The sequence below is a fragment of the Mytilus edulis genome, chromosome 2 (assembly GCF_963676685.1).
Source record: "Mytilus edulis chromosome 2, xbMytEdul2.2, whole genome shotgun sequence".
NCBI lineage: Eukaryota > Metazoa > Mollusca > Bivalvia > Mytilida > Mytilidae > Mytilus > Mytilus edulis.
The window spans coordinates 36083709-36098316 of record NC_092345.1 but is presented as its reverse complement, the minus strand read 5'-3'; the positions used below and the strand labels follow the sequence as shown (position 1 = coordinate 36098316).

Below are 14608 nucleotides of genomic sequence, written 5' to 3'. Positions count from 1 at the left end.
ACAATGATTTAACATTTTTCAAGCATGTATGTGCAGACAGGATGTTTTGGCTGGGCATAAATCTTAATCTAGTGGTTTAAAGTCATTATTTAAAAATGGGCTTATGGTATGCATATGAACTCTGCAAAAAGCTCAATTACAAAATCTTAAGTAACATGTTAGACTGTTCATGACAATTTTGGTTAGGAAAAAAGATGTTATCTATAACTATCGCTAAATGCTTCTAGTTTGTGACATGAAATAATTGGTGTAAACTACAGTGCAATAATGATTAATATACACATGAAAATGAGTATAAAGATAAAGTTTAATCTAAATAATGGAATTGTCTTATCAGAATAAATCAGTCCCTCTCTGTGATCGACCCTCCATCTCACAAGGGCCTGAACTCTTTATATTATGAAACAGTCATGAATCCAGGATTTTGAATAGCATTAGCTATCAGATGATAGCTTAATGTTATTGAGATAGATTTTTCCTGAGCTGCTTCTGCATAACGTGTTATGAATGCATGTTACAAATGAACATGATCTGCATTAAACGCACATGTAGGTTGATATAATGATATGGCACTATATGATATTGTACTTATATCAGATGCAAATGAGCTGACCTACATGTTAATGCATATGATATGACACTATATATTAAGACATGAACCAATTGCTACATTCGTCCATTAGAAGTGGAACTATTCCAAACAAATAACTATCTGCAGTAATACCAAAGCTTCTTGAATTTTAAGCTCCTGTATCTGCTGGTATCTAGTCATGCTAGTTATCCAATCAAGTTCATCTGCAGTCAGTGATCTACTGATCTATGTAAATATGCAAATTTCATCATGAATGAGGCACATTTAGGGCACAAGGAGGGATAAGGAGGGGCATTTTTTTTAGGGTTTAGAAAATATTCAAATGAAAATTTTGTTTCCCACTTTTATAATATACTTGCTTGCTAAATAAGAATTTTAATGAATGCTTTAGAAAAAGCTATCAAGAAATCAAAACTAATTTTAATGTTTGCCAAGTATTTCAAAGCACAGTGGTAAAATATCTACTAATTTCTAGTACTACACTAAAGAAATTTCTGTTTATCAGTTTAAAATACAAGTCACTTACAAGGGCGGTAACTGGTAATGTACGCTAATAAAACATTAAATTATTTGTAAAATAGCAACAGTTTAATCTCTAAAAAATAAAATAGCGAAAGTATATCTATTGGAAAAGTATTTTCAAAGAAATTGAAGATATCTATTACATGATTAAAAGATATAATAAAGTTCATATCAAGAGAACATTTTAACTCTATTTTTTTTTTTCTTTACTTTAGCTTTTTTATTTTTTATTACATTACTCTTACCATTCTTTCTCTATAACTTGGTGTTGGACTTCCTTCAAAATCTGTTTCTAAAAACTTCTGTTTTCTGTTATCGGGCTACAATAAGATAATTTTATATTTCAAAATCAGTTAAAAAGAGTAAATGTTCAAATCATCATCTGCTTGAATCTGTAATAACAAACAATAGTTACAAAGAATTGGATAAAGTTCATGCGTTTTTACTTGTAAAGAAAGAACATGCTTGCAACTTTTCTTAACATGTGCTTTATGGCAAAATTATTCCTGAAAAATAAGTATATATCTTGGCCTTATTGTAAATAATCATGGACTTTTTAAAAAAAAATCTATTCATTCACCTTACAGTCAATAATCTAGTATTATTTTATCCATTAATTTGATATTTGATACAGTTAATTTTCCAAATTATTTAAAAATTCACAACACAGAAAGCATTTGTATGAAATAAATTTTATGTGGCATCTTGAATATGATTATCAATTTAACAAATAAGCGATCTTAGATGTTGAAAATTTAATTTTTTTTTTTAATAAAATATTTGTATATATGTGCATTACTAAGTTGAATAAACTACACTTTTAGTGCATGAAGGGGAGATAATTTTAATTTCTAATAAGAGAAAGTTTAATTTCTAATAAGAGAAACTATAGACAGGTAATTTTTATATATAAAGAAGAATATCTTAACTAGAGTAAAAAAAATAAAAAAAAAATATGGATAAACATACATGCCAGAATAGTTTAGTTAGATGGTCTTCAAGAAAAATCTTATTAGAGAGATATATATGTTTTAAAATAATCTTAACTTTCCTTGTTTCCTTGTTAAATGTTAACTAAGCCAAAGCATAACTAAATAATCTATATTTTGGCAATGTTGCTTTTATCCACGTGTTTGGTATTTAAACAAACAAACAACTACTTTCCATTAATATACATTCAAGTAAACAATCAATATATTTCCCCACAAAGTTCAATAATCCGTCTTAAGATTACTTAACTATGTCATATTAAATTCCAGATTAACTATGGGTATGGTCAATATCTAGATCTCTATTTGACGTATAAGTTATAAATTATTTATCAGTTTGATCAAATGTTTCTTCTAAAATTAAATCTATCAAATAATTTGTAACATTCAATTTATGAACCAGCCAAATAGGAGGTAAAATTGAGAATTAAAATGGGGAACATGTCAAAGAGACAACAACCCGCCCAAAGAGCTGATAACACCATTATATTATTGATATGAAACTTTCCTTTTAATTCTGTGGTACTTGATTCACAAGACAGGTCTATTTCTGATGACAGATTTTCAGTTTTATGGTTGGTTTATTCCATGCATATTTAAACAATTTGGTTTAGAGTTACCTTTCTTTTAAACAAAATTTTCTGTGAAATATACAAAATCTTCAAATGTGATTGCACTATTCAAAAAGATTACACTTTTTACTATTTTATTTACTATTTTTATGCATTTACATCCATTTGTATATGAAACAGAAGATACTTGTGTATTTGTGCAAACCAATTTTTAAAGGTGGATACTCCTTTGGAAATTTAAACAAAACAGAAAACAACACAAATGCTTTTCAATCAGTGAATCAAAATAAAATCAAAATACATTCACAACAAAAAAATTGTTAGTAAACATGAAGTGTATATTAAACTATGGCTTGGATTTAGCAAGACTATTTTTCTCTCTCTTTAATGTAGGAGTAGTTAAATCTAAAATCAACTTAAAACTGGGTTAACATGAACATGATGAAATGATTAGATAAATCCAAGCTAGTTAGTTTGACAAAGTGATGAAAAAAAATGTCATATTTCAATTTCTTATAATGTTTTAATTGAAACATATATTTGAAATAACGTTTCCAATAAAATGATAAACTTGAATTTATGTTTTGAATAAGTTTAATATGACATTCTCTAATCATCACTTTGTTGTCATGGTAACATATGAAGTATTTGAAGATGAAAACTGAACAGAATTTCAATTGAAACCCTGTCTTTTATAAGTCTGATCTATAACAATCAATTACTGATACAAATTTATCATGGTGTACACTACAAAGGATGCCCTATAAGATTCTTAATTGGTAAATAGATGATAACTTTACAGATATTTTCATCTTCAAATACAACTAAAAAAAAAAATGTTAAAATTATGAAAAAATGATAAACCTGGATAACATTGAGTGTAGCCCCAAAACATGCAATATAAAAAAATCCTGATTAGTATAAAAACTGAGTAGTATAAAGAATATTAATACAAAATTCAAATGGAGGGGTTTCCATAAACTTACTTTTGGTGCCCCTCCTCCCGGTTTACCCCATGGATAATAGTTTGTTAACATTTCCTTATCCTGAAAAAATTAAAATCACATTTAAGTGGTGAACATACATATACAATTAATAAAAAGATATAATCAGGGCTACTCAAAGTTGTAGTGCCAGAAGTTGAAAATCACATGCTTGATCTTGTAACCATACCCACTATGAATGGGGGAAGTTCACTTCCCAGCTGTATAGAACCTCATACAAAGAGTAACATGCTTTTTTTACTTTTGCATGCAGCATTTGGAGTTAGAGCAATTAAGGGTCAGCTTGGAATTGGAAAATATCAGATGGGGAGTGTAATAGTTTTGATTTTTTAAATAAAAAATGTAGTAAATAAGTACAGAAACAGTGTTCATATTCATATCAATTTTGTATGCAGTTTTAGGAGGGAGTGTAATATTCTTTCTTATTAAATAAAGTTTGGAGATTATCTTCGGTAGGTTGAACATGCATTCCAAAGAAGAACTATAAGCCTTATTCACGAGATATATGAGTTCATGACGGTTAATTTACATTTATTTAAAAAAAAAATTGGGGGGTGGGGGACAATAAAGGGCACAGACTCAGACATGAACGGCATCAACTATCTACATCATTTAGCAAATGAAGCCCACTTGATCATTTCTTTTTTCTTTTTAATGCCTTACAGCATGCAAATCAGTCTTTCTACAAACAAGATCATTTAAAGCCACACAAGGTTAAGATTCAAGTTTAAATCTTAAACATAAAGTTTTTAGAATTTTTTCTGACACCACAAATTTAAGAAAGCCCTTTAAAATTAGAAAAAAAGAAACAAAAATTCAAAATAATAAAAACTTAAATTAAACAGAATAAATACACTAAAGTCTGAATCAAGATATATATAAGTGTGAAACAAATTTTAAAAGAAAAGGAAAAAGAAAAAAGACAGACACAAACAAAAACAAAAACTGATAGCTTGAACCAACTCAAGAATGAAAGAAGATCTGTGTAGAATAAAAATAAAGCAGTATATATTTTGTCCTTCCTAAAATTAATTTCAGCAAATTTTCAAATTCATTATTTTGTTTTAAAACTGATTTTACAGACATTAACTGTCCATCTTTTCTCAGCCCATTACTCTATTTCTCCAATTCTATTTTGAACACTTTATTACAAAATTTAGTATTGGTGAAAACCCATTTTTTTCCTCAATCTTAGAAAATTGATACCTTGGAAACTAATTGCATCCAAGGTAATCAATTCCAACATTAATCTGAGATTTAAATAGGTATTTATAATTACTTAAATCTAATTATCTGTCAATAAAATAACTTCTCACAAACTGGGTAACCAGTATGCAAATGCACTAAGCAAAATATCCCAACTGTACAGGAAAATGGAACAAGCAAGCATAGGGATCTAAAGGCATGTCTGATTCAGCAGAAAACATGTGAGGGATCTAAAGGCATGTCTGATTCAGCAGAAAACATGTGAGGGATCTAAAGGCATGTCTGATTAAGCAGAAAGCATGTGATGGTGGTCAGATTCTGAATACGTCATTTTTGTATTCTTAATACTTTAGGCCATCTTTCTCAAAGTTTTCAGGCCATTTTTTTTTATTCTTTAAATTTAAGTACCCAATTATTCTCTTTTTTTTAAAATTTTTTGTGTCTTTTTTTCTTTTTCTTTATTTACTTGATCTGTATTTTTTGTCCCTTATTCTCTATTCTGAAGGCATATCTGAAAACACTCCATCATTCTATAGGGCAGTAAATGACAGAGATCAAACAAACGGCTGTCATGTCTGTAGTGTTGCCACAACATTTCAGATTTGCAGATAAATGATTTTTTTTAGAATACAGTGATCTTTTAAGGTATTTCTTGTGTTAAAGTTCCTTTTTTTTCCCTTATTCAAATTATTTCAGAGTTACTTCCCTTAATAGAATTCTATAAAAATAAAGAAGATGTAAAATGTACAATGTGACTAGGCCAATCTCATAGTACTACTAAGAACTATCAAAGGTATTTTTAAATGCTGTGTATGTATTGTTAATGTTATAATTAAACCAGACTAAGCTGAATTAAATTCCTGATTACATGGTGAAATAGATATTCCTGCACATTTTTAGTTATAAAGGTTTTTCTATGAATGATATATGTGTAAAATACTGAGACAAAAAGATAGTATTTCTATTTCTTATTAGTCTAGCAATGAATAGGCTGAAATCAAGAAAAAAATCGGTTAGTCTGAAAAAGGAAAGATTTTTTTTAGACCTGTCTTTGTCTGTATAGATCTTCATAGAACTAAAGGGTGAGAAAGATAAATTGCAAATATTCTATTGTTTTAAGCATTGTATGGATTCTGGGAAGGGGACATTCATAGCAAGAAACTTACAAAACTTATCTGTAAAAAACTTTCACAATTTATTTGTCAAAAAAAATTAAAACAACACTTATTGACGTCATTCTTTTTTTTAAATGATAACTCTTATTATCATTATCAGGTTATATACTTTTTTTCTTGTAATTGTGCTTTAAGTCTTTTAAAGAGTCTTTTAAAAGGTAATTGTTGCCTCAAACAAAATTACTCATGTAAAAGCAAAGTACAGAAACTAAACTGCATACTTGTAGAATGCTCGTCACAAGCTTGTTGCATGCATGTTACAAACAAACATCATAATTGTGTTAATGCAAGCTAGATACTCGCTGCATGCATGATGGTGATTGTGTATCTTGCTGCAAGCAAACTGCATGCATGCATTGCAAGACTTTTTTTCCCCCTATCAATTCCAATCTTTTTTTTAAACTGCAGAAAACACTTTTCTTTTTTAATGAAGGTATTATTAATCCCTCAATGTTTTGTGAAAATTTTACAGAACAGTAACAAAGAAAATCGAGATCAATATAAATTCTCCCTAAACTTTTCAAATTCTCCTTACCTTTTGCCTCTCCTCTTGTCTTTCTTCAGTGCGAAGTTTATCTATGATACCTCTTTGTTTTCTATCCTCCTCAATATCTCGCATCTCCCGCTGGAGCTTATATTTATGCTCCTCCCTGTTAATGAAAATGTTAAAAAAAATTGCAATTGTTTGTGTAAGTATTATTTATCTAATCAGGCTTTACAATACTTATATTTAAAGGGAAACTTCGCAAAAAAATCAAAAATTGATATTATGTCCATTCTGTATAAAAATGCTCAAATTTATAGATATTAAAGTTTTATTCCGCTAAATAAGAGATCACCATCGATTTTAAATTTTGAGTATCAGTTCTCTACTCTCCGCCATCTTGTCACCTTCTCCGATGAAAAATCCCGATATGTCAATAAACCACAAAGGAACAAAACTACAGTAAACGATGTAGTCGTAATTGCGTGTCGATATCTTGTCAATCGTACGGTTGTTTTATCTGACTGACTAACTTGATAAGGAAAATGGTCTTATATTTTTAAATAACCATATAGTCTGTTATTTTTAAACTGATAATATTGTAATTAGTTAAAAAGTCAAAGTTCAAATCATAAAATGATAAATAAGTGTTCCGTGGAAATTGTTTTCGAAAATCTAATTCGTTCATAATTCTTTCAAGTAATAAACTGTATTTAAATAAATTCGGATCTTCCCTCATCTGATCACCAGCATGGCTAAAGGTATTACTCCCAAAGGTATTGGAAGGGGTGTAAGGTGACACGTCCAGGTATTCAATCGATTTCCTGTCCGGCGGGCTTGCAAGTTCATGCATCGTTTCACTTCTGTAGGTATTGATCAGTGTACACGACCGTTACTTATAACTTTCCATTTTGAACTATCAGGTGCATGTATAATATACATTTTTGTCTTGCGTGTCCGAAAGTGATATAATATACTAGTCATTACTGAACTCATACGCTTGTTTATAAATACGATTTCTGGTGTAAAGAATATTATTTATAAAAAAAAAATAATACAAAAAAAAAAATTGAAGAAATACAAATCTATTTACATATTTTTCCAAGGGTTAATTTGGGAAAATGTAATATATACTCGTTGTCAATAGTTTAGGACAGATTGGAACATACCAGAATTATTGATCTAAAAAAATGTGCGCACTTGTCGACGATTCGTGTATACATACGCCTGGTAGAAAGTTACGGAACTATAGTCAGTAGCGCAATTTAAAATATGTATACATGTATACATTGAACATAAGAAAGAAACATACATTTTGTGTAAATTGTGGTAAAAGTTTTGTAAATAGACTAGTCCACGTATGCCAACAGTATGTAATCAACGAATTCGATAGACTATTGTATACCAAAAGAAGAAGAAGAAAAAAAAGAAACAATTTGATTTAAACACAGGTCAATTTATAACTTGCTTTGGTTCATCGAAGTGAAGAACATAGTAAACTCACAGATTTATATATCAATTAAATTGTTCTCGAATAAAGGACGAAATTCGTCATCATCACAATTGTTCCAACATTCATGTAAAATATATGCAACTGGACGTACACTAATAATCCCCAAGGAATGTGAATATTTTCTAGGAAAACTATTGAGTATCAATTTCGGAATTTATTTTCTTTCTTGATATTCAATGACAGCAATTTAAAGAATAAACTGCTTGTCGGATATTTGTCCGCTTTAGGGGTATTCGTGCAAGTTGAACAGACTTATAATAACATTCAAAAATAGGGAAAGATAACATTAAATTCGTTGTCTTTTAATTTTAAACATCGTTGATCAAATAGTTATTTAAGTATATATATACGTTGGGAGACGACGATTATTATAGTTGTCTCAGATTTTAATAAGGACGTTCCCGATTATGAATCAATTTGGTTGACGTTTATCACACTTGAAAAGAATATCTATTCGTAATTTTTCGATTCCATTACAAAAATATTTTTTTCTTTATTCGTACATATTATATTCCGCTTCGGTAGAGTTATCTTCAGATAGTTTCATATATTAATTAATACATGGCTTTCAAAAGTCTAAATGTGAGTGTTCTCGTACATTTATTCGCCTAATAAAGACAAATAAAAATGATTTAGTAAAGCTATTTCTAATTTTTAAGTCCCCCTTTTTTATGAGACATAAATCAAGGACAAGACTTGTATATCATTTCATTCTGACATATGAATTAAGTTTCCCGTCTTTAACCGAAAATTGTGTATTTCTTAGTAAATTAACTTATTTGAATTCAAATAAATAATAGCACCAAATATAATTAAATAATTCCACGGCGACCAATTTTTATTTGTCACCAACTTGAATATGTATTTTTAATGTGTGTATTAAATGCTACCACTGATCCGAATAGACAGTCACACCTGGCAAGGTGTGCCCTAGAGGCGTGGTTAAATACCGAAGTGCAAATAACAATTTACCTTTCAACAAGCCATCTACGAGTATTGCCACAGAACCGTGAATACACACATCGTATAAACCTAGCCATAGCAGAGATAGTAAAAGGTCAATAATAGTACACCAACATATTGTCTTTACAGATTATTGTACTTTAATTTGTTCACCTTATCAGTCCGAAAATGCATTTATTAAAAATAAATTTATAACTTTTTGTGTTGTCTACAAAAATAATTCGAATATATACGTTTAACATAGATAATTTATCTCACGAATGAGTACAATTGAACGTCTGTGCGTTTTATCTTCTTATTATCGGATGGTTATTAGATAAAGCATAAGTCATCGGCGCGCTTACGAGAACGTTAAAATATGATTAAAAACCAAGACTTTTAATGATGGTATTTTAAATCCCGGCATGCAAAAATCAGGAGAAAACGTCACGACCTACAGGAAGTAGTTGATATTTTTTCATTAATTATTGAATTTCTCCTTTATTACTGCACATATAGCGATAAAACTTTGTGAATATATATATTATGTCATAATGAACATATTTAAACCATAAGTAAAAAATCGTGAATTTTCCCTTTAACTTTGTACAGAAAAAAGAAATTTCGGAGATTGAAAAATTTTGTGACGCTTAATGCTGTCAATACCCAGTAGATATTGATGCAGCAATAATCATTAACATGTGCATTCAAAGTATTGGCCAGAGAGTAGCCAATGTCCCCATGATGTATATTGAAAGTTCAGTTACTGGTTCTTATTTATGTTTAATCAGGGGTTGCAGGTTATAAAATAGATTTCAAAAATATAACACAAAGAAACATGATCATTTTACACAGCTGACTCCTTCAGGGGTGTTGAAAATATATATGTTTTACTGTTGGTTTGATGTCTCACAAGTTCTTCATATTTCTCCCTGAGGTAAACCTCGTATTTGTTTTTATTCACATCTGAAACAAATTTCATTAGTCTTGTGATTTTTTTTTCTAAATTTCAAATAAAAAACCAAACACTTCAATAAAAAAAATATAATTCAGTTAATTGTAGAACATTTTATTTTGTGCTAAAATTACATGATACCATTGATTAAAATCTAAATAAGGATGATGTATGATGCAAAAATAAAATACAAAGTGCAAACAAAATAAGATAAGGAGAAAAAAATGTACAAAACTGTTATTTTTTATTTGGTTGGGTTGTTGTCTCTTTGACACATTCCCCATTTCCATTCTCAATTTTAGAATCACTATATAATGCTATTTACTTGATTGAATTTGATGAAAAAAGTAAAAACAACGTTTAGTGTTTCAATAGTATTTCCAAATTACCAGTATCAAAAATATTTTTATTAGAATAAGGCCAATTAAAATTAATTGATAGATTTTCATCCCCGCCCGCCCCTCTGAAATCGTCCCGCCCCGATTTTTTTTATTTTGCAAAATTTACGATTTCCGGATTTTGTTCATTTCCGTTACCTGTAACCGTCAATAATTTCGTTTCATTCGAACTTCCTGTTTATAAAATTTCGGTTTTCATATTTCTTGTTTCGAGTACTTTAAAACGATTATGTTGACAACATCTGCTGCTCAATGATGACAGTATCATTCATCTACGGAGAATATAGAAAGATTACCAGAAGGGCATGAAATATTCGGGTTACGAGTATTAAATACTCTGTGTCCAACGCAAATCGCAGTATGTCACAAATTGGAAATTTCTTTCATCAGAAAATTGTGGATTTATTTAATAATCATGATAATACATTGACTTTGTGTAAGCAAATTTGGGCTGTGAATGATTTCCAAAGTGCAAGATTTGTGGAACAAATTGGTAGAAAAAAAAAGAGTTCAAAAAGTCGGCAAACATACACATTGTGTACTAGAAAACCCTTAGATTTAGCTATGGCTATTGTTTTTGTTTAAAAACACAAAATACCATTTATAATGTAATTATATATGCATCACTTCTTGCATAACTTGAGAATCTTAAAAGCACCAACTTTACATTTCCTGGCAACACTTGTTTGAGTGTTCATTTCATTCATAATACTTGTGCTGCATACCATTGCATTTGCAGAAGTTTATGGGGACTACAAACCATTGCTTAGAGAGCAAAATAAATTTGGAGTTGGTAGTCAAATAAATAGAGAATTTCTCCATGGTTTTACTGTTTGCTGAAAATATGTTTCTAAAGTAGCAATTGCATGTAGAACAGTCTGCTTTGCAAATCAGAGATGTTTATTCAAGAATTATGTACGATTCTTTATACATGTTTAAACATTTACATGGTATAAGCTAAATTTTGTAATTATAACACTTGCATATATATGAAGTTCACGCCACAAAAGCTTTCAAATTGAATAAAATTTAAAAAATAAAATCCTCCCACCCGTCCCATTTTTTTCAAAACTTCGGATGAAAATCTACTAATTAATTTTAGTTGGCCTAAATACTTTTATTATTCATATCTCACAAATAAACCATTCTTTAGATAATATATGGATATTGTATATGTCAGGTAATAGACAGTTATATTGGCAGCAGTCCTTTTGCGCCAATTACTATTTTTCAGAGGTATCATTTGCGCCAAATTTTATTTTCCAAATGTAATCATTTGCGCCAATTTACCTGTACACATATCTATCATAAATATTAATGATTAATATTTATTCTTATTTTTGGCTTAAAAAGTACATGTATCATATGATCGGAGATATTTCACCATGAAGATAAGCATCTGGAAAGAAATTACTTAAAATGCAATAGACAGTCTATGTACAGAGAGAGAAGAAAACTTATTGCTATGCTGAATATTTAATACAAGATATGCCAAAAGAGAAGAAAATATAAGCTTTTGCTGATTATGTTTTAGCCACATACGTTGATGACACAGTGCTTTACTCCAACCATCTGTATGGGTTGAAACTCTATATACCGCAAGACATACTAGTAATGGAGCAGTAGCATTCCACGGGGGAATTATTATGAACTGTTTTATGCATTTCATCCTTCAATGTTTGTCTTTTCGGAAAATAAAGGGAATTTACAAGTTACTACATACATTAAATTAGGAAGTACCTATGCAGCCGTGTTAACTGCCGGTTCCAAATCCAAATAAAGGTGGAGGGAAGTCATTTTTCTTCCAATTGGCGCAAATAATACCATGTAATTTTATAACAGGTGGCGCAAAATGTAGCATTGGAGAAAAAGGTTGTGGCGCAAAAGGACGCATTTTTGGCGCAAACAGATCTCTCCCGTTATATTGTATGCACATGACATGTAAAGAAGATAGTTGAAGACTACTTTAAAAAATTCTGAGATTTAATTTCCTTCCGTTTTGGCCAGCGATTATAAGTATCATTCAACTGACCACTTTGTCATCAGGCCCCCCCCCCCCTTTTTGAGTTAAGACATTCATGTACTTTATATAGTAGCAGTTAAGCTCACAAAATGATACAGGGATAGCACAGTTTATGAATTGCTTAGGGAAACTTAAAACATTATGGAGATCAAATCAATTTAGAAAGAGCGCAAAAGCATTATATAGTGAAAGTTTCATTTAATGCTAATTAGGAATTTATGAGAAGGGGCAATATAGCATTAGCATTTATCTAATTATTCACCATATGCTCATTTTGCATCTATATTAAATTTAACTACTGTAAATTTGTTAATTTCTATAAACAATTAACAAGAACCAAAGTGACAACTGAACAATCTGTTTATTTCTAGGAACAAAGTAATCAACAAACAATAAAAAGGAAAGTGACAACTGAACAGACTCAAGTATTGTAAAATGGACAAGAGAAATTGGTGTGAAATGAACAAGGAATATTGGTGTGAAATAAATAAGAAATACTGGTGTGAAATGAACAAGAGATATTGGTGTGAAATGAACAAGGGATGTTGGTGTGAAATGAACAAGAGATATTGGTATGAAATGAACAAGGGATAGTGCTGTGAAATGAACAAGAGGTATTGGTGTGAAATGAAAAAAGAGATATTGGTATGAAATGAACAAGGGATAGTGATGTGAAAAGAACAAGAGATAGTGGTGTGAAATGAACAGGGGATATTGATGGGAAATGAACAAGAGATATTAGTGTGAAATGATTAAGAGATATTGGTGGGAAATGAACAAGGGATAGTGGTGTGAAATCATTAAGGGATATTGGTGGAAAAATGTTAACATGCACATATAATAACATTGAAATCAATTTAAAATTTTGACCTAAAAAGGACAATGCATGCATATATGGTAACCTGAGGCGCATGCTTCTATCTAATAAGATATATTGGCTTTGTTTGCTATATGAATTTCACTTTTGCTTATAAATTATTGTCAGAAAAAAAAACATAAACTTTAATTGTTAGAGTAGACGTATGAAATCAATAGTGAAACTTGAAAATTGTTGCTTTAAATTGATAACTTTGTTAACAATACCTAGGAAATTAATAAAGCCCTTTAAAAATAAATTTTGTTAATAAAAACAATTTCTTATAAGATTATTTTTTATACAGAATTATTTTCATTTCCCGTAAAAAGATAAGTATTGTATAGATACATAACTTTATTAAATTAGCCAATTTAAATATGATAATCAATCTATCAAGTGAAATTTAAATAAAAAAGCAAAGCATGATGATAAAGGCAGGAAGTGCAACAGAACTTACGTCAAATCTCCGTAGGGATCTCTTATGCGGTATCTACGATTTTCAGATCGGTCCCTAGAAATATCGGAACACTTAAATAAGCTTTGAAATAATACTCTTTCTTCTTTTGTTTACTTTAAATCTTTAAGATTTAGATTTAAACTGTAGCTGTATCCATGGTTATCATATTGGTCCAAAAAAATACTGTAACACTAAAATAAGCTTTGAATGTTTTCAAATAAAGCTCTATGTCTAGTAACTATTTTGTAACACCAATCTATGCTATGTTTTCATTAAATCTTTTAGAATTAATTTGATTATAGTTTTTTTATTTATTTTATATTTTTTAGCACCAATTCACCAAATTTTATTGCATTATTTTAACAGTGTAATAAAAAAAAGCCCTGTGATCATTAACAAAGTATCAAAAAGTCCATTTAAATCCTTGTTTATTTATAATTTTATGTTCAGAGAGAACACTTCAGTGAATAGTTTGATTTAGTGAGTTTTTTATGCTGGCAATTAAATAAAATAATTAAAAAACAAACATAACTCTAATGAAATTGGCCCCCTACATCAATGAAAACATAGACGTGGTGCGAAAAAGTCCCTTATTTTCAATACTTACGTTAAGGTACCTAAAGGGTCTCTGATTGGATACTCTTCTCTTTTATCATCCACATGGGGAGATATCTTTAACGGATTCTGTTGTGAGGATTGATTTTTCCGTGCTGTCAAAATAACAATGTTGCAATATTACAAGATTTGAATATATTTTCATATAAAATAAAACGAATAAACTAAAAAAAAGGTAAACAAATGCTACTGAAAGTCAAAGAGTTCTGAAATTTTAATTACTTTTAAGTAATACCTATTAATTTTTATCACACTGAAATCTTGTATTTTAAAATTAAAATTATAAATAACAAACCTCATCATTT

At 29.5% G+C, this 14608-nt stretch overlaps 1 protein-coding gene across 50 annotated transcripts in view; it reads right to left on the bottom strand.

The window, feature by feature from the left end:
* The window catches only part of LOC139512077 (trichoplein keratin filament-binding protein-like), an 88404-nt gene that overhangs the window by 44867 nt on the left and 28929 nt on the right, over positions 1–14608 (bottom strand). For 14 of the 50 annotated variants that reach the window (XM_071299437.1, XM_071299409.1, XM_071299413.1 and 11 more), the window contains 6 exons: positions 14296–14398; positions 13689–13742; positions 6596–6710; positions 5931–5960; positions 3662–3721; positions 1360–1434 (listed from right to left, as the gene is read on the bottom strand). In XM_071299437.1, coding sequence (XP_071155538.1) covers positions 1360–1434; positions 3662–3721; positions 5931–5960; positions 6596–6710; positions 13689–13742; positions 14296–14398 — 437 coding nt within the window. Of the gene's footprint in view, positions 1–1118; positions 1143–1359; positions 1435–3661; positions 3722–5930; positions 5961–6595; positions 6711–13688; positions 13743–14295; positions 14399–14608 lie in introns of all 50 variants that reach the window. The other 36 variants (XM_071299423.1, XM_071299430.1, XM_071299424.1 and 33 more) reach the window with 10 other exon arrangements.